This window comes from Ascaphus truei, unplaced genomic scaffold, assembly GCF_040206685.1.
Source record: "Ascaphus truei isolate aAscTru1 unplaced genomic scaffold, aAscTru1.hap1 HAP1_SCAFFOLD_920, whole genome shotgun sequence".
In the NCBI taxonomy this organism is placed as follows: Eukaryota; Metazoa; Chordata; class Amphibia; order Anura; family Ascaphidae; genus Ascaphus; species Ascaphus truei.
Genome location: NW_027457259.1, coordinates 94709 through 118211, shown reverse-complemented (window position 1 = coordinate 118211; position 23503 = coordinate 94709). Strand labels below are relative to the sequence as shown.

The window sequence follows — 23503 nt, the reverse complement described above, 5'->3', positions numbered from 1 at the left end:
GCCACCCTGCCGTCCCCACCGTGCCCCCCTGCCGTCCCCACCGTGCCCCCCTGCCGTCCTCACCGTGCCCCCCTGCCGTCCCCACCGTGCCCCCCTGCCGTCCCCACCGTGCCCCCCTGCCGTCCCCACCGTGCCCCCCTGCCGTCCTCACCGTGCCCCCTGCCGTCCCCACCGTGCCCCCTGCCGTCCTCACCGTGCCCCCCTGCCGTCCCCACCGTGCCCCCCTGCCGTCCCCACCGTGCCCCCCTGCCGTCCCCACCGTGCCCCCCTGCCGTCCCCACCGTGCCCCCCTGCCGTCCCCACCGTGCCCCCCTGCCGTCCCCACCGTGCCCCCCTGCCGTCTTCACCGTGCCTCCCTGCCGTCCCCACCGTGCCCCCCTGCCGTCCCCACCGTGCCCCCCTGCCGTCCCCACCGTGCCCCCCTGCCGTCCTCACCGTGCCCCCCTGCCGTCCTCACCGTGCCCCCCTGCCGTCCTCTCCGTGCCCCCCTGCCGTCCTCACCGTGCCCCCCTGCCGTCCTCACCGTGCCCCCCTGCAGTCCTCACCGTGCCCCCCTGCCGTCCCCACCGTGCCCCCCTGCCGTCCTCACCGTGCCCCCCTGCCGTCCTCACCGTGCCCCCCTGCCGTCCTCACCGTGCCCCCCTGCCGTCCTCACCGTGCCCCCCTGCCGTCCCCACCGTGCCCCCCTGCCGTCCCCACCGTGCCCCCCTGCCGTCCTCACCGTGCCCCCCTGCCGTCCCCACCGTGCCCCCCTGCCGTCCCCACCGTGCCCCCCTGCCGTCCCCACCGTGCCCCCCTGCCGTCCTCACCGTGCCCCCTGCCGTCCCCACCGTGCCCCCTGCCGTCCTCACCGTGCCCCCCTGCCGTCCCCACCGTGCCCCCCTGCCGTCCCCACCGTGCCCCCCTGCCGTCCCCACCGTGCCCCCCTGCCGTCCCCACCGTGCCCCCCTGCCGTCCCCACCGTGCCCCCCTGCCGTCCTCACCGTGCCTCCCTGCCGTCCCCACCGTGCCCCCCTGCCGTCCCCACCGTGCCCCCCTGCCGTCCCCACCGTGCCCCCCTGCCGTCCTCACCGTGCCCCCCTGCCGTCCTCACCGTGCCCCCCTGCCGTCCTCTCCGTGCCCCCCTGCCGTCCTCACCGTGCCCCCCTGCCGTCCTCACCGTGCCCCCCTGCAGTTCTCACCGTGCCCCCCTGCCGTCCCCACCGTGCCCCCCTGCCGTCCTCACCGTGCCCCCCTGCCGTCCTCACCGTGCCCCCCTGCCGTCCTCACCGTGCCCCCCTGCCGTCCTCACCGTGCCCCCTGCCGTCCTCACCGTGCCCCCCTGCCGTCCTCACCGTGCCCCCCTGCCGTCCCCACCGTGCCCCCCTGCCGTCCTCACCCTCCCCACCGTGCCCCCCTGCCGTCCCCACCGTGCCCCCCTGCCGTCCTCACCGTGCCCCCCTGCCGTCCTCACCGGGCCACCCTGCCGTCCCCACCGTGCCCCCCTGCCGTCCCCACCGTGCCCCCCTGCCGTCCCCACCGTGCCCCCCTGCCGTCCCCACCGTGCCCCCTGCCGTCCCCACCGTGCCCCCTGCCGTCCTCACCGTGCCCCCCTGCCGTCCCCACCGTGCCCCCCTGCCGTCCCCACCGTGCCCCCCTGCCGTCCCCACCGTGCCCCCCTGCCGTCCCCACCGTGCCCCCCTGCCGTCCCCACCGTGCCCCCCTGCCGTCCTCACCGTGCCTCCCTGCCGTCCCCACCGTGCCCCCCTGCCGTCCCCACCGTGCCCCCCTGCCGTCCTCACCGTGCCCCCCTGCCGTCCTCACCGTGCCCCCCTGCCGTCCTCACCGTGCCCCCCTGCCGTCCTCACCGTGCCCCCCTGCCGTCCCCACCGTGCCACCCTGCCGTCCCCACCGTGCCCCCTGCCGTCCCCACCGTGCCCCCCTCCCGTCCCCACCGTGCCCCCCTGCCGTCCCCAGCGTGCCACCCTGCCGTCCTCACCGTGCCCACCTGCCGTCCCCACCGTGCCCCCCTGCCGTCCTCACCGTACCCCCCTGCCGTCCTCACCGTGCCCCCTGCCGTCCCCACCGTGCCCCCCTGCCGTCCCCACCGTGCCCCCCTGCCGTCCTCACCGTGCCCCCCTGCCGTCCTCACCGTGCCCCCCTGCCGTCCTCACCGTCCCCACCGTGCCCCCCTGCCGTCCCCACCGTGCCCCCCTGCCGTCCCCACCGTGCCCCCCTGCCGTCCCCACCGTGCCCCCCTGCCGTCCTCACCGTGCCCCCCTGCCGTCCCCACCGTGCCCCCCTGCCGTCCTCACCGTGCCCCCCTGCCGTCCCCACCGTGCCCCCCTGCCGTCCCCACCGTGCCCCCCTGCCGTCCTCACCGTGCCCCCCTGCCGTCCTCACCGTGCCCCCCTGCCGTCCTCACCGTGCCCCCCTGCCGTCCTCACCGTGCCCCCCTGCCGTCCTCACCGTGCCCCCCTGCCGTCCTCACCGTGCCCCCCTGCCGTCCCCACCGTGCCCCCCTGCCGTCCCCACCGTGCCCCCCTGCCGTCCTCACCGTGCCCCCCTGCCGTCCCCACCGTGCCCCCCTGCCGTCCTCATTGTGCCCCCTGCCGTCCCCACCGTGCCCCCCTGCCGTCCTCACCGTGCCCCCCTGCCGTCCTCACCGTGCCCCCCTGCCGTCCCCACCGTGCCCCCCTGCCGTCCTCACCGTGCCCCCCTGCCGTCCCCACCGTGCCCCCCTGCCGTCCCCACCGTGCCCCCCTGCCGTCCTCACCGTGCCACCCTGCCATCTCCACAGTGTCACCCTGCCGCCCCTATGTCATTGTCACCCTGCCGTCCCCACAGTGTCACGCTGCCGTCCCCTCAGTGTCACAGTGTCACCCCCTCAGTGTCACAGTGCCACCCCCTCAATGTCACAGTGCCACCCCCTCAGTATAACAGTTTCACCCTGCTGCCCCCTCAGTGTCACAGTGTCACCCCCTCAGTATCACCCTGCCATCCCCTCAGTCACCCTGCCATCCCCTCAGTGTCACACTGCCATCCCCTCAGTATCACTCTGCCACCCCTCAGTGTCACCCTGCTACCCCCTCAGTGTCACAGTGTCACCCTGCCATCCCCTCAGTCACCCTGCCATCCCCTCAGTGTCACCCTGCCACCCCTCAGTGTCAGTGTCACCTGGCCGCCCCCTCAGTGTCACCCTGCCACCCCCAGTGTCACCCTGCCACCCCTCAGTATCACCCTGCCACCCCTCAGTATCACCATGCCACCCCCCAGTGTCAGTGTCACCCTGCCACCCCCAGTGTCACCCTGCCACCCCTCAGTATCACCATGCCACCCCCCAGTGTCAGTGTCACCCTGCCACCCCCAGTGTCACCCTGCCACCACTCAGTGTCACCTTGCCGCCCCTCAGTGTCACCCTGCCACCCCTCAGTGTCAGTGTCACCCTGCCATCCCCTCAGTGTCCCAGTGTCACCCTGCCATCCCCTCAGTGTCCCAGTGTCACCCTGCCATCCCTCAGTGTCACCCTGCCACCCCTCAGTTTCAGTGTCACCCTGCTACCCCCTCAGTGTCCCAGTGTCACCCTGCCACCCCTCAGTGTCATCCTGCCACCCCTCAGTATCACCATGCCACCCCTCAGTGTCAGTGTCACCCTGCCACCCCCAGTGTCACCCTGCAACCGCTCGGTGTCACCCTGCCACCCTTCAGTGTCATTGTTATCTTGCAGTCCCCTCTGTGTCACCCTACCACCCCTCAGTATCACCATGCCACCCCTCATTGTCAGTGTCACCCTGCCACCCCCTCAGTGTCACCCTGCCACCCTCTCAGTGTCAGTGTCACCCTGCCACCCCCTCAGTGTCAGTGTCACCCTGCCACCCCCTCAGTGTCAGTGTCACCCTGCCACCCCCTCAGTGTCACCCTGCCATTCCTCAGTGTCAGTGTCACCCTGCCATCCCCTCAGTGTCATTTTGCCATCCCCCTCAGTGTCAGTGTCACCCTGCCATCCCCTCAGTGTCACCCTGCCACCCCTCAATGTCAGTGTCACCCTGCCACCCCCTCAGTATTACAGTGTCACCCTGCCACCCCTCAGTGTCATTTTTCCATCCCCCTCAGTGTCAGTGTCACCCTGCCATCCCCTCAGTGTCACCCTGCCACCCCTCAATGTCAGTGTCACCCTGCCACCCCCTCAGTATTACAGTGTCACCCTGCCATCCCCTCAGTGTCCCAGTGTCACCCTGCCATCCCTCAGTGTCACCCTGCCACCCCTCAGTTTCAGTGTCACCCTGCTACCCCCTCAGTGTCCCAGTGTCACCCTGCCACCCCTCAGTGTCATCCTGCCACCCCTCAGTATCACCATGCCACCCCTCAGTGTCAGTGTCACCCTGCCACCCCCAGTGTCACCCTGCAACCGCTCGGTGTCACCCTGCCACCCTTCAGTGTCATTGTTATCTTGCAGTTCCCTCTGTGTCACCCTACCACCCCTCAGTATCACCATGCCACCCCTCATTGTCAGTGTCACCGTGCCACCCCCTCAGTGTCACCCTGCCACCCCCTCAGTGTCACCCTGCCACCCCCTCAGTGTCACCCTGCCACCCTCTCAGTGTCAGTGTCACCCTGCCACCCCCTCAGTGTCAGTGTCACCCTGCCACCCCCTCAGTGTCAGTGTCACCCTGCCACCCCCTCAGTGTCACCCTGCCATTCCTCAGTGTCAGTCACCCTGCCATCCCCTCAGTGTCATTTTGCCATCCCCCTCAGTGTCAGTGTCACCCTGCCATCCCCTCAGTGTCACCCTGCCACCCCTCAATGTCAGTGTCACCCTGCCACCCCCTCAGTATTACAGTGTCACCCTGCCACCCCTCAGTGTCACAGTGTCACTCTGCCATCCCCTCAGTGTCACCCTGCCACCCCTCAGTGTCAGTGTCACCTGGCCGCCCCCTCAGTGTCACCCTGCCACCCCTCAGTATCACCCTGCCACCCCTCAGTATCACCATGCCACCCCCCAGTGTCAGTGTCACCCTGCCACCCCCAGTGTCACCCTGCCACCCCTCAGTATCACCATGCCACCCCCCAGTGTCAGTGTCACCCTGCCACCCCCAGTGTCACCCTGCCACCGCTCGGTGTCACCCTGCCACCCTTCAGTGTCATTGTTATCTTGCAGTCCCCTCTGTGTCACCCTACCACCCCTCAGTATCACCATGCCACCCCTCATTGTCAGTGTCACCCTGCCACCCGCTCAGTGTCACCCTGCCACCCCCTCAGTGTCACCCTGCCACCCCCTCAGTGTCACCCTGCCACCCTCTCAGTGTCAGTGTCACCCTGCCACCCTCTCAGTGTCAGTGTCACCCTGCCACCCCCTCAGTGTCAGTGTCACCTGCCACCCCTCAGTGTCACCCTGCCATTCCTCAGTGTCAGTGTCACCCTGCCATCCCCTCAGTGTCATTTTGCCATCCCCCTCAGTGTCAGTGTCACCCTGCCATCCCCTCAGTGTCACCCTGCCACCCTCAATGTCAGTGTCACCCTGCCACCCCCTCAGTATTACAGTGTCACCCTGCCACCCCTCAGTGTCACAGTGTCACTCTGCCACCCCTCAGTGTCACCCTGCCACCCCTCAGTGTCAGTGTCACTCTGCCACCCCTCAGTGTCACCCTGCCACCGCATCAGTATTACAGTGTCACCCTGCCACCCCTCAGTGTCACAGTGTCACTCTGCCACCCCTCAGTGTCACCCTGCCACCGCATCAGTGTCACAGTGTCACCCTGCCACCCCCTCAGTGTCAGTCACCCTGCCACCCCCTCAGTGTCAGTGTCACCCTGCCATCCCCTCAGTGTCCCAGTGTCACCCTGCCATCCCCTCAGTGTCCCAGTGTCACCCTGCCATCCCCTCAGTGTCACCCTGCCATCCCTCAGTGTCACCCTGCCACCCCTCAGTGTCAGTGTCACCCTGCCACCCCTCAGTGTCCCTGTGTCACCCTGCCATCCCCTCAGTGTCCAGTGTCACCCTGCCATCCCCTCAGTGTCACCCTGCCACCCCTCAGTGTCAGTGTCACCCTGCCATCCCCTCAGTGTCCCAGTGTCACCCTGCCATCCCCTCAGTGTCCCAGTGTCACCCTGCCATCCCTCAGTGTCACCCTGCCACCCCTCAGTATCAGTGTCACCCTGCTACCCCCTCAGTGTCAGTGTCACCCTGCCACCCCCTCAGTGTCACCCTGCCATTCCTCAGTGTCAGTGTCACCCTGCCATCCCCTCAGTGTCATTTTGCCATCCCCCTCAGTGTCAGTGTCACCCTGCCATCCCCTCAGTGTCACCCTGCCACCCCTCAATGTCAGTGTCACCCTGCCACCCCCTCAGTATTACAGTGTCACCCTGCCACCCCTCAGTGTCACAGTGTCACTCTGCCACCCCTCAGTGTCACCCTGCCACCCCTCAGTGTCAGTGTCACTCTGCCACCCCTCAGTGTCACCCTGCCACCGCATCAGTGTCACAGTGTCACCCTGCCACCCCCTCAGTGTCAGTCACCCTGCCACCCCCTCAGTGTCAGTGTCACCCTGCCATCCCCTCAGTGTCCCAGTGTCACCCTGCCATCCCCTCAGTGTCCCAGTGTCACCCTGCCATCCCCTCAGTGTCCCAGTGTCACCCTGCCATCCCCTCAGTGTCACCCTGCACCCCTCAGTATCACCATGCCACCCCCCAGTGTCAGTGTCACCCTGCCATCCCCTCAGTGTCCCAGTGTCACCCTGCCATCCCTCAGTGTCACCCTGCCATCCCTCAGTGTCACCCTGCCACCCCTCAGTGTCAGTGTCACCCTGCCACCCCTCAGTGTCCAGTGTCACCCTGCCATCCCCTCAGTGTCCCATTGTCACCCTGCCATCCCTCAGTGTCACCCTGCCATCCCCTCAGTGTCCCAGTGTCACCCTGCCATCCCCTCAGTGTCACCCTGCCACCCCTCAGTGTCAGTGTCACCCTGCCATCCCCTCAGTGTCCCATTGTCACCCTGCCATCCCCTCAGTGTCACCCTGCCACCCCTCAGTGTCACCCTGCCACCCCTCAGTATCACCATGCCACCCCCCAGTGTCAGTGTCACCCTGCCACCCCTCAGTGTCAGTGTCACCCTGCCATCCCTCAGTGTCCCAGTGTCACCCTGCCATCCCCTCAATGTCACCCTGCCACCCGTCAGTGTCAGTGTCACCCTGCCATCCCCTCAGTGTCCCAGTGTCACCCTGCCATCCCCTCAGTGTCCCAGTGTCACCCTGCCATCCCTCAGTGTCACCCAGCCACCCCTCAGTATCAGTGTCACCCTGCCCGCCTCAGTGTCACCCTGCCACCCCTCAGTGTCAGTGTCACCTGGCCGCCCCCTCAGTGTCACCCTGCCATCCCCTCAGTGTCCCAGTGTCACCCTGCCATCCCCTCAGTGTCACCCTGCCACCCCTCAGTGTCACCCTGCCACCCCTCAGTATCACCATGCCACCCCCCAGTGTCAGTGTCACCCTGCCATCCCCTCAGTGTCCCAGTGTCACCCTGCCATCCCCTCAGTGTCACCCTGCCATCCCTCAGTGTCACCCTGCCACCCCTCAGTGTCAGTGTCACCCTGCCACCCTCAGTGTCCCAGTGTCACCCTGCCATCCCCTCAGTGTCCCATTGTCACCCTGCCATCCCCTCAGTGTCACCCTGCCATCCCCTCAGTGTCCCAGTGTCACCCTGCCATCCCCTCAGTGTCACCCTGCCACCCCTCAGTGTCAGTGTCACCCTGCCATCCCCTCAGTGTCCCATTGTCACCCTGCCATCCCCTCAGTGTCACCCTGCCACCCCTCAGTGTCACCCTGCCACCCCTCAGTATCACCATGCACCCCCCAGTGTCAGTGTCACCCTGCCACCCCTCAGTGTCAGTGTCACCCTGCCATCCCCTCAGTGTCCCAGTGTCACCCTGCCATCCCCTCAATGTCACCCTGCCACCCGTCAGTGTCAGTGTCACCCTGCCATCCCCTCAGTGTCCCAGTGTCACCCTGCCATCCCCTCAGTGTCCCAGTGTCACCCTGCCATCCCCTCAGTGTCACCCTGCCATCCCCTCAGTGTCCCAGTGTCACCCTGCCATCCCCTCAGTGTCCCAGTGTCACCCTGCCATCCCTCAGTGTCACCCTGCCACCCCTCAGTATCAGTGTCACCCTGCTACCCCCTCAATGTCACCCTGCCACCCGTCAGTGTCAGTGTCACCCTGCCATCCCCTCAGTGTCACCCTGCCACCCCTCAGTGTCCCATTGTCACCCTGCCATCCCCTCAGTGTCACCCTGCCACCCCTCAGTGTCACCCTGCCACCCCTCAGTATCACCATGCCACCCCCCAGTGTCAGTGTCACCCTGCCACCCCTCAGTGTCAGTGTCACCCTGCCATCCCCTCAGTGTCCCAGTGTCACCCTGCCATCCCCTCAGTGTCCCAGTGTCACCCTGCCATCCCTCAGTGTCACCCTGCCACCCCTCAGTATCAGTGTCACCCTGCCATCCCCTCAATGTCACCCTGCCACCCGTCAGTGTCAGTGTCACCCTGCCATCCCCTCAGTGTCCCAGTGTCACCCTGCCATCCCCTCAGTGTCCCAGTGTCACCCTGCCATCCCCTCAGTGTCCCAGTGTCACCCTGCCATCCCCTCAGTGTCAGTGTCACTCTGCCACCCCTCAGTGTCACAGTGTCACTCTGCCACCCCTCAGTGTCACCCTGCCACCGCATCAGTGTCACAGTGTCACCCTGCCACCCCCTCAGTGTCAGTCACCCTGCCACCCCCTCAGTGTCAGTGTCACCCTGCCATCCCCTCAGTGTCCCAGTGTCACCCTGCTACCCCCTCAGTGTCACCCTGCCATCCCTCAGTGTCACCCTGCCACCCCTCAGTTTCAGTGTCACCCTGCTACCCCCTCAGTGTCCCAGTGTCACCCTGCCACCCCTCAGTGTCACACTGCCACCCCTCAGTGTCAGTGTCACCCTGCCATCCCCTCAGTGTCCCAGTGTCACCCTGCCACCCCTCAGTGTCACCCTGCCACCCCTCAGTGTCACCTTGCCGCCCCTCAGTGTCACCCTGCCACCCCTCAGTGTCAGTGTCACCCTGCCATCCCCTCAGTGTCCCAGTGTCACCCTGCCATCCCCTCAGTGTCCCAGTGTCACCCTGCCATCCCTCAGTGTCACCCTGCCACCCCTCAGTTTCAGTGTCACCCTGCTACCCCCTCAGTGTCCCAGTGTCACCCTGCCACCCCTCAGTGTCATCCTGCCACCCCTCAGTATCACCATGCCACCCCTCAGTGTCAGTGTCACCCTGCCACCCCCAGTGTCACCCTGAAACCGCTCGGTGTCACCCTGCCACCCTTCAGTGTCATTGTTATCTTGCAGTCCCCTCTGTGTCACCCTACCACCCCTCAGTATCACCATGCCACCCCTCATTGTCAGTGTCACCGTGCCACCCCCTCAGTGTCACCCTGCCACCCCCAGTGTCACCCTGCAACCGCTCGGTGTCACCCTGCCACCCTTCAGTGTCATTGTTATCTTGCAGTCCCCTCTGTGTCACCCTACCACCCCTCAGTATCACCATGCTACCCCTCATTGTCAGTGTCACCCTGCCACCCCCTCAGTGTCACCCTGCCACCCTCTCAGTGTCACACTGCCACCCCTCAGTGTCAGTGTCACCCCTCAGTGTCACCTTGCCACCCCCTCAGTGTCAGTGTCACCCCGCCATCCGCTCAGTGTCATTTTGCCGTTCCCCTCAGTGTCAGTGTCACCCTGCCATCCCCTCAGTGTCACCCTGCCACCCCTCAGTGTCAGTGTCACCCTGCCACCCCCTCAGTATTACAGTGTCATCCTGCCACCCCTCAGTGTCACCCTGCCACCCTCTCAGTGTCAAAGTGTCACCCTGCCACCCCCTCAGTGTCAGTCACCCTGCTGCCACTCAGTGTCACCCTGCCACCCCTCAGTGTCACCCTGCCGACCCCCTCAGTGTCAGTATCACCCTATCATCCCCTCAGTGTAACCCTGCCACCCCTCAGTGTCATCCTGCAGTCCCCTCAGTGTCACCCTGCCACCCCCTCAGTATTAGTGTCACCCTGCCACCCCTCAGTGTCACCCTGCCACCCCTCAGTTTCACCCTGCTACCCCTCAGTGTCACAGTGTCACCCTGCCGCCCCCTCAGTGTCAGTGTCACCCTGCCGCCCCCTCAGTACCACCCTGCCACCCCTCAGTGTCACAGTGTCACCCTGCCACCCCTCAGTGTCACCCTGCTGTCCCCTCAGTGTCACCCTGCAGTCCCCTCAGTGTCACCCTGCCACCCCCTCAGTATTAGTGTCACCCTGCCACCCCTCAGTGTCACCCTGCCACCCCTCAGTACCACCCTGCCACCCCTCAGTGTCACAGTGTCACCCCCTCAGTGTCACAGTGTCACCCTGCCGCCCCCTCAGTGTCAGTGTCAGTCACCCTGCCATCCCCTCAGTGTCACCCTGCAGTCCTCTCAGTGTCACCCTGCCACCCCCTCAGTATTAGTGTCACCCTGCCACCCCTCAGTGTCACCCTGCCACCCCTCAGTACCACCCTGCCACCCCTCAGTGTCACAGTGTCACCCCCTCAGTGTCACAGTGTCACCCTGCCGCCCCCTCAGTGTCAGTGTCAGTCACCCTGCCATCCCTCAGTGTCACCCTGCCACCCCCTCAGTTTCACCCTGCTACCCCTCAGTGTCACAGTGTCACCCTGCCGCCCCCTCAGTGTCAGTGTCACCCTGCCGCCCCCTCAGTGTCAGTGTCACCCTGCCGCCCCCTCAGTACCACCCTGCCACCCCTCAGTGTCACAGTGTCACCCTGCCACCCCTCAGTGTCACCCTGCTGTCCCCTCAGTGTCACCCTGCAGTCCCCTCAGTGTCACCCTGCCACCCCCTCAGTATTAGTGTCACCCTGCCACCCCTCAGTGTCACCCTGCTACCCCTCAGTACCACCCTGCCACCCCTCAGTGTCACAGTGTCACCCCCTCAGTGTCACAGTGTCACCCTGCCGCCCCCTCAGTGTCAGTGTCAGTCACCCTGCCATCCCCTCAGTGTCACCCTGCAGTCCTCTCAGTGTCACCCTGCCACCCCCTCAGTATTAGTGTCACCCTGCCACCCCTCAGTGTCACCCTGCCACCCCTCAGTACCACCCTGCCACCCCTCAGTGTCACAGTGTCACCCCTCAGTGTCACAGTGTCACCCTGCCGCCCCCTCAGTGTCAGTGTCAGTCACCCTGCCATTCCCTCAGTGTCACCCTGCCATCCCCTCAGTGTCACCCTGCCATTCCCTCAGTGTCACCCTGCCATCCCCTCAGTGTCACCCTGCCATTCCCTCAGTGTCACCCTGCCATTCCCTCAGTGTCACCCTGCCATTCCCTCAGTGTCACCCTGCCATTCCCTCAGTGTCACCCTGCCATTCCCTCAGTGTCACCCTGCCGCCCCCTCAGTGTCAGTGTCACCCTGCCACCCCTCAGTACCACCCTGCTGCCCCCTCAGTGTCACAGTGTCACCCTGCCACCCCTCAGTGTCACCCTGCCACCCCTCAGTACCACCCTGCCACCCCTCAGTGTCACAGTGTCACCCTGCCACCCCTCAGTGTCACCCTGCCACCCCTCAGTACCACCCTGCCACCCCTCAGTGTCACAGTGTCACCCCCTCAGTGTCACAGTGTCACCCTGCCGCCCCCTCAGTGTCAGTGTCAGTCACCCTGCCATCCCCTCAGTGTCACCCTGCCATTCCCTCAGTTTCACCCTGCCGCCCCGTCAGTGTCAGTGTCACCCTGCCGCCCCCTCAGTGTCAGTGTCACCCTGCCACCCCCCAGTGACACCCTGCAGTCCCCTCAGTGTCACACTGCCACCTCTCATTGTCAGTGTCACCCTGCCACCCCGTGTGTTACACTGCCGCCCCTCAGTGTCACCCTGCCGCCCCACAATGTCACCCTGCCATCCCCTCAGTGTCCCAGTGTCACCCTGCCATCCCTCAGTGTCCCATTGTCACCCTGCCATCCCCTCAGTGTCACCCTGCCACCCCTCAGTGTCACCCTGCCATCCCCTCAGTGTCCCAGTGTCACCCTGCCATCCCCTCAGTGTCAGTGTCACCCTGCCATTCCCTCAGTGTCACCCTGCCATCCCTCAGTGTCACCCTGCCACCCCTCAGTGTCAGTGTCACCCTGCCATCCCCTCAGTGTCCCAGTGTCACCCTGCCATCCCCTCAGTGTCCCAGTGTCACCCTGCTACCCCCTCAGTGTCCCAGTGTCACCCTGCCACCCCTCAGTGTCACCCTGCCACCCCTCAGTGTCAGTGTCACCTGGCCGCCCCCTCAGTGTCACCCTGCCACCCCTCAGTATCACCATGCCACCCCTTAGTGTCAGTGTCACCCTGCCACCCCCAGTGTCACCCTGCAACCGCTCGGTGTCACCCTGCCACCTTCAGTGTCATTGTTATCTTGCAGTCCCCTCTGTGTCACCCTACCACCCCTCAGTATCACCATGCCACCCCTCATTGTCAGTGTCACCGTGCCACCCCCTCAGTGTCACCCTGCCACCCCCTCAGTGTCATCCTGCCACCCCCAGTGTCACCCTGCAACCGCTCGGTGTCACCCTGCCACCCTTCAGTGTCATTGTTATCTTGCAGTCCCCTCTGTGTCACCCTACCACCCCTCAGTATCACCATGCCACCCCTCATTGTCAGTGTCACCGTGCCACCCCCTCAGTGTCACCCTGCCACCCCCTCAGTGTCATCCTGCCACCCCCAGTGTCACCCTGCAACCGCTCGGTGTCACCCTACCACCCCTCAGTATCACCATGCCACCCTCATTGTCAGTGTCACCCTGCCACCCCGCTCAGTGCCACCCTCTCAGTGTCACACTGCCATCCCTCAGTGTCAGTGTCACCCCTCAGTGTCACCCTGCCACCCCCTCAGTGTCAGTGTCACCCCGCCATCCCCTCAGTGTCATTTTGCCGTTCCCCTCAGTGTCAGTGTCACCCTGCCATCCCCTCAGTGTCACCCTGTCACCCCCTCAGTATTACAGTGTCATCCTGCCACCCCTCAGTGTCACCCTGCCACCCCCTCAGTGTCACAGTGTCACCCTGCCACCCCCTCAGTGTCAGTCACCCTGCTGCCACTCAGTGTCACCCTGCCACCCCTCAGTGTCACCCTGCCGACCCCCTCAGTGTCAGTATCACCCTACCATCCCCTCAGTGTAACCCTGCCACCCCTCAGTGTCACCCTGCAGTCCCCTCAGTGTCACCCTGCCACCCCCTCAGTATTAGTGTCACCCTGCCACCCCTCAGTGTCACCCTGCCACCCCCTCAGTTTCACCCTGCTACCCCTCAGTGTCACAGTGTCACCCTGCCGCCCCCTCAGTGTCAGTGTCACCCTGCCACCCCCCAGTGACACCCTGCAGTCCCCTCAGTGTCACACTGCCACCTCTCATTGTCAGTGTCACCCTGCCACCCCGTGTGTTACACTGCCGCCCCTCAGTGTCACCCTGCCACCCCACAGTGTCACCCTGCCATCCCCTCAGTGTCCCAGTGTCACCCTGCCATCCCCTCAGTGTCCCAGTGTCACCCTGCCATCCCCTCAGTGTCACCCTGCCACCACTCAGTGTCACCCTGCCACCACTCAGTGTCACCTTGCCGCCCCCTCAGTGTCACCCTGCCGCCCCTCAGTGTCAGTGTCACCCTGCCATCCCCTCAGTGTCCCAGTGTCACCCTGCCATCCCCTCAGTGTCCCATTGTCACCCTGCCATCCCCTCAGTGTCACCCTGCCACCCCTCAGTATCAGTGTCACCCTGCCATCCCCTCAGTGTCCCAGTGTCACCCTGCCATCCCCTCAGTGTCCCAGTGTCACCCTGCCATCCCTCAGTGTCACCCAGCCACCCCTCAGTATCAGTGTCACCCTGCCCGCCTCAGTGTCACCCTGCCACCCCTCAGTGTCAGTGTCACCTGGCCGCCCCCTCAGTGTCACCCTGCCACCCCTCAGTGTCACCCTGCCACCCCTCAGTATCACCATGCCACCCCTCAGTGTCAGTGTCACCCTGCCACCCCCAGTGTCACCCTGCAACCGCTCGGTGTCACCCTGCCACCCTTCAGTGTCATTGTTATCTTGCAGTCCCCTCTGTGTCACCCTACCACCCCTCAGTATCACCATGCCACCCCTCATTGTCAGTGTCACTGTGCCACCCCCTCAGTGTCACCCTGCCACCCCTCAGTGTCACAGTGTCACCCTGCCACCCCTCAGTGTCACCCTGCAGTCCCCTCAGTGTCACCCTGCAGTCCACTCAGTGTCACCCTGCCACCCCCTCAGTATTAGTGTCACCCTGCCACCCCTCAGTGTCACCCTGCCACCCCTCAGTACCACCCTGCCACCCCTCCGTGTCACAGTGTTAGTGTCACAGTGTCACCCTGCCGCCCCCTCAGTGTCAGTGTCAGTCACCCTGCCATCCCCTCAGTGTCACCCTGCAGTCCCCTCAGTGTCACCCTGCCATTCCCTCAGTGTCACCCTGCCATCCCCTCAGTGTCACCCTGCCATTCCCTCAGTGTCACCCTGCCAATCCCTCAGTGTCACCCTGCCATTCCCTCAGTGTCACCCTGCCATTCCCTCAGTGTCACCCTGCTGCCCCCTCAGTGTCAGTGTCACCCTGCCACCCCTCAGTACCACCCTGCCACCCCTCAGTGTCACAGTGTCACCCTGCCACCCCTCAGTGTCACCCTGCCACCCCTCAGTACCACCCTGCCACCCCTCAGTGTCACAGTGTCACCCCCTCAGTGTCACAGTGTCACCCTGCCGCCCCCTCAGTGTCAGTGTCAGTCACCCTGCCATCCCCTCAGTGTCACCCTGCAGTCCCCTCAGTGTCACCCTGCCATTCCCTCAGTGTCACCCTGCCATTCCCTCAGTGTCACCCTGCCATCCCCTCAGTGTCACCCTGCCATTCCCTCAGTGTCACCCTGCCGCCCCCTCAGTGTCAGTGTCACCCTGCCACCCCTCAGTACCACCCTGCCACCCCTCAGTGTCACAGTGTCACCCTGCCACCCCTCAGTGTCACCCTGCCATTCCCTCAGTGTCACCCTGCCATCCCCTCAGTGTCACCCTGCCATTCCCTCAGTGTCACCCTGCCATTCCCTCAGTGTCACCCTGCCATTCCCTCAGTGTCACCCTGCCATTCCCTCAGTGTCACCCTGCCGCCCCCTCAGTGTCAGTGTCACCCTGCCACCCCTCAGTACCACCCTGCCACCCCTCAGTGTCACAGTGTCACCCTGCCACCCCTCAGTACCACCCTGCCACCCCTCAGTGTCACAGTGTCACCCCCTCAGTGTCACAGTGTCACCCTGCCATCCCCTCAGTTTCACCCTGCCATCCCCTCAGTGTCACCCTGCCGCCCCGTCAGTGTCAGTGTCACCCTGCCACCCCTCAGTGTCACCCTGCCACCCCTCAGTACCACCCTGCCACCCCTCAGTGTCACAGTGTCATCCCCTCAGTGTCACAGTGTCACCCTGCCATCCCCTCAGTTTCACCCTGCCATCCCCTCAGTTTCACCCTGCCGCCCCGTCAGTGTCACCCTGCCATCCCCTCAGTTTCACCCTGCCGCACCGTCAGTGTCACCCTGCCATCCCCTCAGTTTCACCCTGCCGCCCCATCAGTGTCAGTGTCACCCAGCCGCCCCGTCAGTGTCAGTCACCCTGCCATCCCCTCAGTGTCACCCTGCCATTCTCTCAGTTTCACCCTGCCGCCCCGTCAGTGTCACCCTGCCGCCCCCTCAGTGTCAGTGTCACCCTGCCACCCCCCAGTGACACCCTGCAGTCCCCTCAGTGTCACACTGCCACCTCTCATTGTCAGTGTCACCCTGCCACCCCGTGTGTTACACTGCCGCCCCTCAGTGTCACCCTGCCACCCCACAGTGTCACCCTGCCATCCCCTCAGTGTCCCAGTGTCACCCTGCCACCCCGTGTGTTACACTGCCGCCCCTCAGTGTTACCCTGCCACCCCACAGTGTCACCCTGCCATCCCCTCAGTGTCAGTGTCACCCTGCCGCCCCCTCAGTGTCAGTGTCACCCTGCCGCCCCCTCAGTATCAGTGTCACCCTGCCACCCCCCAGTGACACCCTGCAGTCCCCTCAGTGTCACACTGCCACCTCTCATTGTCAGTGTCACCCTGCCACCCCGTGTGTTACACTGCCGCCCCTCAGTGTCACCCTGCCACCCCACAGTGTCACCCTGCCGCCCCCTCAGTGTCACAGTGTCACCCTGCCACCCCACAGTGTCACCCTGCCGCCCCCTCAGTGTCAGTGTCACCCTGCCACCCCGTGTGTTACACTGCCGCCCCTCAGTGTCACCCTCCCACCCCACAGTGTCACCCTGCCACCCCCTCAGTGTCACCCTGCCGTCCCCTCAGTGTCACAGTGTCACCCTGCCACCCCCTCAGTGTCAGTGTCACCCTGCCACCCCCCAGTGTCAGTGTCAGCCTGCCGCCCTCTCAGTGTCACAGTGTCAACCTGCCACCCCTCAGTGTCACCCTGCCACCCCTCAGTGTCAGTGTCACCCTGCCACCCCTCAGTGTCAGTGTCACCCTGCCACCCCTCAGTGTCCCAGTGTCACCCTGCCACCCCTCAGTGTCAGTGTCACCTTGCAGTCCCCTCAGTGTCACAGTGTCACCCTGCCACCCCTCAGTGTCACCCTGCCACCCCTCAGTGTCAGTGTCACCCTGCCACCCCTCAGTGTCAGTGTCACCCTGCCACCCCTCAGTGTCAGTGTCACTCTGCCACCGCCACAGTGTCACTCTGCCACCCCCACAGTGCCAACCTACCGCCCCCACAGTGTCACCCTGCCACCCCTCAGTGTCAGTGTCACCTTGCCACCCCTCAGTGTCACCCTGCTGTCCCCACGGTGTCTGTGTCACTCTGCCACCCGTCAGTGTCTCAATGTCACCCTGCCACCCCCTCAGTATCTCAGAATCATCCTGCCACCCCTCAGTGTCAGTGTCACCCTGCCATCCCCATGGTGTCTCAGTGTCACCCTGCAACCCCCAGTGTCACAGTGTCACCCTGCCGTCCCCTCAGTGTCACAGTGTCACCCTGCCACCCCCTTAGTGTCTCAGAATCACCCTGCCATCCCTCAGTGTCACAGTGTCACTCTGCCATCCCCACGGTGTCTGTGTCACCCTGCCGTCCCCTCAGTGTCACCCTGCTGTCCCCACGGTGTCTCCGTGTCACCCTGCTGTCCCCACGGTGTTATTCTGAGCTGTTGTCTCTCACAGGGCTGCTGATTCGAAGAGCCAACTGGTCAGATTTGGAATCGGAAGAGAAGTCTCCTCAGTGTCCCAGTGTCACCCTGCCACCCCCTCAGGGTCACAGTGTCACCATGCCGTCCCCTCAGTGTCACAGTGTCACCATGCCGTCCCCACACTGGGAAACAGAGACCTCGGATAAAACCAGTGACGGTGAGAAAGGTGGGGAGGGGGAGAGAGAGAGAGAGAGAGATGAGTGGGAGAGAGAAATATGAGGGGGGGAAAGAGAGAGAGGAGCGGGAGAGAGAAATATGAGGGGGGGAGAGAGAGGAGCGGGAGAGAGAAATATGAGGGGGGGGGGGGGGAGAGAGAGAGATCAATATCGCCAGACAGAACATAAGCGTTTATACAATTACTTTATTGGAAAAACATATCCAAAACCATACAAATATCCCACATACCCAACTGGGGAAACTGGGGGGTGCCCTCCATGCCCTGCACTGAGGGATACCCTGCACTGGGGGATACCCTGCATGCCCTGCACTGGGGGATACCCTCCATACCTAGTTGCAGGGACCCCTTGCAGAGATTTCCCCTGTTCTCTCTTCTTGCCCAGTGCTTACAGGACTGGTTTTCAGGCCTGAGACCAGCACTGGATTGGACACTGCAGCTTCTCCCTGTTTCAGCAACACCTCAGTAACTCCCTGCAGGCTCTGTCTGCTAGGGGTCTCCCCCCCCTGTCTGCTAGGGGTCTCCCCCCCCTGTCTGCTAGGGGTCTCCCCCCCTGTCTGCTAGGGGTCTCCCTCCCACCTTTTTATACACTTAACACATAATATTTGCACCACTCAGAGCCACGTGTTGACTACATGCCCAGGCCCTGATTGGTGGGTAGGAAGGTGCTGCCTACATGCCCGGCCCTGATTGGTGGGTAGGAAGGTGCTGCCTACATGCCCAGGCCCTGATTGGTGGGTAGGAAGGTGCTGCCTACATGCCCAGGCCCTGATTGGTGGGTAGGATGGTGCTGCCTACATGCCCTGGCCCTGATTGGTGGGTAGGAAGGTGCTGCCTACATGCCCAGGCCCTGATGGTGGGTAGGAAGGTGCTGCCTACATGCCCAGGCCCTGATTGGTGGGTAGGAAGGTGCTGTCTACATGCCCTGACCCTGATTGGTGGGTAGGAAGGTGCTGCCTACATGCCCAGGCCCTGATTGGTGGGTAGGAAGGTGCTGCCTACATGCCCAGGCCCTGATTGGTGGGTAGGAAGGTGCTGCCTACATGCCAGGCCCTGATTGGTGGGTAGGAAGGTGCTGCCTACATGCCTAGGCCCTGATTGGTGGATAGGAAGGTGCTGCCTACATGCCCAGCCCTGATTGGTGGGTAGGAAGGTGCTGCCTACATGCCCAGCCCCTGATTGATGGGTAGGAAGGTGCTGCCTACACTCCCAGGCGCTGATTGATGGGTAGGAAGGTGCTGCCTACATGCCCAGGCCCTGATTGGTGGGTAGGAAGGCGCTGCCTACATGCCCAGCCCCTGATTGATGGGTAGGAAGGTGCTGCCTACATGCCCAGGCGCTGATTGATGGGTAGGAAGGCGCTGCCTACATGCCCAGCCCCTGATTGATGGGTAGGAAGGTGCTGCCTACATGCCCAGCCCTGATTGGTGGGTAGGAAGGTGCTGCCTACATGCCCAGCCCCTGATTGATGGGTAGGAAGGTGCTGCCTACACTCCAGGCGCTGATTGATGGGTAGGAAGGTGCTGCCTACATGCCCAGGCCCTGATTGGTGGGTAGGAAGGCGCTGCCTACATGCCCAGCCCCTGATTGATGGGTAGGAAGGGGCTGCCTACATGCCCAGGCGCTGATTGGTGGGTAGGAAGGTGCTGCCTACATGCCCAGGCGCTGATTGGTGGGTAGGAAGGTGCTGCCTACATGCCCAGGCCCTGATTGGTGGGTAGGAAGGTGCTGCCTACATGCCCAGCCCTGATTGGTGGGTAGGGAGGTGCTGCCTACATGCCCGGCCCTGATTGGTGGGTAGGAAGGTGCTGCCTGCATGCCCAGGCGCTGATTGGTGGGTAGGAAGGTGCTGCCTACATGCCAGGCCCTGATTGGTGGGTAGGAAGGTGCTGCCTACGTGCCCAGGCCCTGATTGGTGGGTAGGAAGGTGCTGCCTACATGCCCAGGCCCTGATTGGTGGGTAGGAAGGTGCTGCCTACATGCCCTGGCCCTGATTGGTGGGTAGGAAGGTGCTGCCTACATGCCTGGCCCTGATTGGTGGGTAGGAAGGTGCTGCCTACATGCCTGGCCCTGATTGGTGGGTAGGAAGGTGCTGCCTACATGCCCAGGCCCTGATTGGTGGGTAGGAAGGTGCTGCCTACATGCCCAGGCCCTGATTGGTGGGTAGGAAGGTGCTGCCTACATGCCCAGGCCTTGATTGGTGGGTAGGAAGGTGCTGCCTACATGCCCAGCCCCTGATTGGTGGGTAGGAAGGTGCTGCCTACATGCCAGGCCCTGATTGGTGGGTAGGAAGGTGCTGCCTACATGCCAGGCCCTGATTGGTGGGTAGGAAGGTGCTGCCTACATGCCTAGGCCCTGATTGGTGGATAGGAAGGTGCTGCCTACATGCCCAGGCCCTGATTGGTGGGTAGGAAGGTGCTGCCTACATGCCAGGCCCTGATTGGTGGGTAGGAAGGTGCTGCCTACATGCCCAGGCCTTGATTGGTGGGTAGGAAGGTGCTGCCTACATGCCCAGCCCCTGATTGATGGGTAGGAAGGTGCTGCCTACATGCCTGGCCCTGATTGGTGGGTAGGAAGGTGCTGCCTACATGCCCAGGCCCTGATTGGTGGGTAGGAAGGTGCTGGCTACATGCCCGGCGCTGATTGATGGGTAGGAAGGTGCTGCCTACATGCCCGGCCCTGATTGGTGGGTAGGAAGGCGCTGCCTACATGCCCGGCCCTGATTGGTGGGTAGGAAGGCGCTGCCTACATGCCCAGCCCCTGATTGATGGGTAGGAAGGTGCTGCCTACATGCCCAGGCGCTGATTGGTGGGTAGGAAGGTGCTGCCTACATGCCCAGCCCTGATTGGTGGGTAGGAAGGTGCTGCCTACATGCCCAGCCCCTGATTGATGGGTAGGAAGGTGCTGCCTACATGCCCAGGCGCTGATTGGTGGGTAGGAAGGTGCTGCCTACATGCAGGCCCTGATTGGTGGGTAGGAAGGTGCTGCCTACATGCCCAGGCCCTGATTGGTGGGTAGGAAGGTGCTGCCTACATGCCCAGGCCCTGATTGGTGGGTAGGACTGCGCTGCCTACATGCCCAGGCCCTGATTGGTGGGTAGGAAGGTGCTGCCTACATGCCCAGGCCCTGATTGGTGGGTAGGAAGGTGCTGCCTACATGCCAGGCCCTGATTGGTGGTAGGAAGGCGCTGCCTACGTGCCCAGGCCCTGATTGGTGGGTAGGAAGGTTCTGCCTACATGCCCAGGCCCTGATTGGTGGGTAGGAAGGTGCTGCCTACATGCCAGGCCCTGATTGGTGGGTAGGAAGGTGCTGCCTACATGCCAGGCCCTGATTGGTGGGTAGGATGGCGCTGCCTACATGCCCAGGCCCTGATTGGTGGGTAGGAAGGTGCTGCCTACATGCCAGGCCCTGATTGGTGGGTAGGACGGTGCTGCCTACGTGCCCAGGCCCTGATTGGTGGGTAGGAAGGTGCTGCCTACATGCCCAGGCCCTGATTGGTGGGTAGGAAGGTGCTGCCTACATGCTCAGGCCCTGATTGGTGGGTAGGAAGGCGCTGCCTACATGCCCAGCCCTGATTGGTGGGTAGGAATGTGCTTGCCTACATGCCCAGGCCCTGATTGGTGGGTAGGAAGGTGCTGCCTACATGCCCAGCCTGATTGGTGGGTAGGAAGGTGCTGTCTACATGCCCATGCCCTGATTGGTGGGTAGGAAGATGCTGCCTACATGCCAGGCCCTGATTGGTGGGTAGGAAGGTGCTGCCTACATGCCCAGCCCTGATTGGTGGGTAGGAAGGTGCTGCCTACATGCCAGGCCCTGATTGGTGGGTAGGAAGGTGCTGCCTACATGCCAGGCCCTGATTGGTGGGTAGGAAGGTGCTGCCTACATGCCAGCCCCTGATTGATGGGTAGAAAGGTGCTGCCTACATGCCCAGCCCTGATTGGTGGGTAGGAAGGAGCTAGCTACATGCCCAGCCCCTGATTGGTGGGTAGGAAGGAGCTGCCTACATGCCCAGGCCCTGGTTTGTGGGTAGGAAGGTGCTGCTACATGCCCAGGCCCTGATTGGTGGGTAGGAAGGTGCTGCCTACATGCCCAGGCCCTGATTGGTGGGTAGGACTGCGCTGCCTATGTGCCCAGCCCCTGATTGGTTGGTAGGAAGGAGCTGCCTACATGCCAGGCCCTGATTGGTGGGTAGGAGGGTGCTGCCTACATGCCTGGCCCTGTTTGGTGGGTAGGAAGGTGCTGCCTATATGCCCAGGCCCTTATTGGTGGGTAGGAGGTGCTGGCTGCGTGCCCAGGCCCTGATTGGTGGGTAGGAAGGTGCTGCATACATGCCCAGGCCCTGATTGGTGGGTAGGAAGGTGCTGCCTACGTGCCCAGGCCCTGATTGGTGGGTAGGAAGGGGCTGCCTACATGCCCAGGCCCTGATTGGTGGGTAGGAAGGGGCTGCCTACATGCCCAGGCCCCGATTGGTGGGTAGGAAGGTGCTGCCTACATGCCCAGGCCCCTGATTGGTGGGTAGGAAGGTGCTGCCTACATGCCCAGGCCCTGATTGGTGGGTAGGAAGGTGCTGCCTACATGCCCAGGCCCTGATTGGTGGGTAGGAAGGAGCTGCCTACATGCCCAGGCCCTGATTGGTGGGTAGGAAGGTGCTGCCTACATGCCCAGATCCTGATTGGTGGGTAGGAAGGTGCTGCCTACATGCCAGGTCCTGATTGGTGGGTAGGAAGGTGCTGCCTACATGCCCAGGCCCTGATTGGTGGGTAGGAAGGTGCTGCCTACGTGCCCATGCCCTGATTGGTGGGTAGGAAGGCGCTGCCTACATGCCCAGGCCCTGATTGGTGGGTAGGAAGGTGCTGCCTACATGCCCAGGCCCTGATTGGTGGGTAGGAAGGTGCTGCCTACATGCCCAGGCCCTGATTGGTGGGTAGGAAGGTGCTGCCTACGTGCCCAGCCCTGATTGGTGGGTAGGAAGGCGCTGCCTACATGCCCAGGCCCTGATTGGTGGGTAGGAAGGTGCTGCCTACATGCCCGGCCCTGATTGGTGGGTAGGACGGTGCTGGCTGCGTGCCCAGCCCTGATTGGTGGGTAGGAAGGTGCTGCAAACATGCCCAGGCCCTGATTGGTGGGTAGGACAGTGCTGGCTGCGTGCCCAGGCCCTGATTGGTGGGTAGGAAGGTGCTGGCTGCATGCCCAGGCCCTGATTGGTGGGTAGGACGGTGCTGCCTACGTGCCCAGGCCCTGATTGGTGGGTAGGAAGGTGCTGCCTACATGCCCAGGCCCTGATTGGTGGGTAGGAAGGGGCTGCCTACATGCCCGGCCCTGATTGGTGGGTAGGAAGGTGCTGCCTACATGCCCAGCCCTGATTGGTGGGTAGGAAGGTGCTGCCTATATGCCCAGGCCACTGATTGGTGGGTAGGAAGGTGCTGCCTACATGCCCAGGCCCTGATTGGTGGGTAGGAAGGTGCTGCCTATATGCCCAGGCCCTGATTGGTGGGTAGGAAGGTGCTGGCTGCGTGCCCAGGCCCTGATTGGTGGGTAGGAAGGGGCTGCCTACATGCCCATGCCCTGATTGGTGGGTAGGAAGGTGCTGCCTACGTGCCCAGGCCCTGATTGGTGGGTAGGAAGGTGCTGCCTACGTGCCCAGGCCCTGATTGGTGGGTAGGAAGGCGCTGCCTACAAGCCCAGGCCCTGATTGGTGGGTAGGAAGGTGCTGCCTACATGCCCAGGCCCTGATTGGTGGGTAGGAAGGTGCTGCCTACATGCCCAGGCCCTGATTGCTGGGTAGGAAGGAGCTGCCTACATGCCCAGGCCCTGATTGGTGGGTAGGAAGGTGCTGCCTACATGCCCAGGTCCTAATTGGTGGGTAGGAAGGTGCTGCCTACATGCCCAGGCCCTGATTGGTGGGTAGGAAGGTGCTGCCTACATGCCCAGGTCCTGATTGGTGGGTAGGAAGGTGCTGCCTACATGCCCAGGCCCTGATTGGTGGGTAGGAAGGTGCTGCCTACGTGCCCAGGCCCTGATTGGTGGGTAGGAAGGTGCTGCCTACATGCCCAGGCCCTGATTGGTGGGTAGGAA

The 23503-nt window shown here is 63.7% G+C and overlaps 1 protein-coding gene across 1 annotated transcript in view; it reads left to right on the top strand.

Moving 5' to 3' along the window:
• LOC142486506 (uncharacterized) overlaps positions 1 to 23503 on the top strand; it is a gene marked incomplete at its 5' end in the record, with an annotated part of 64399 nt that overhangs the window by 15325 nt on the left and 25571 nt on the right. The window contains one exon of the mRNA XM_075585082.1: positions 17228 to 17410. Within this exon, the coding sequence (XP_075441197.1) occupies positions 17228 to 17410 (183 nt within the window). The remainder of the gene's footprint in view (positions 1 to 17227; positions 17411 to 23503) is intronic.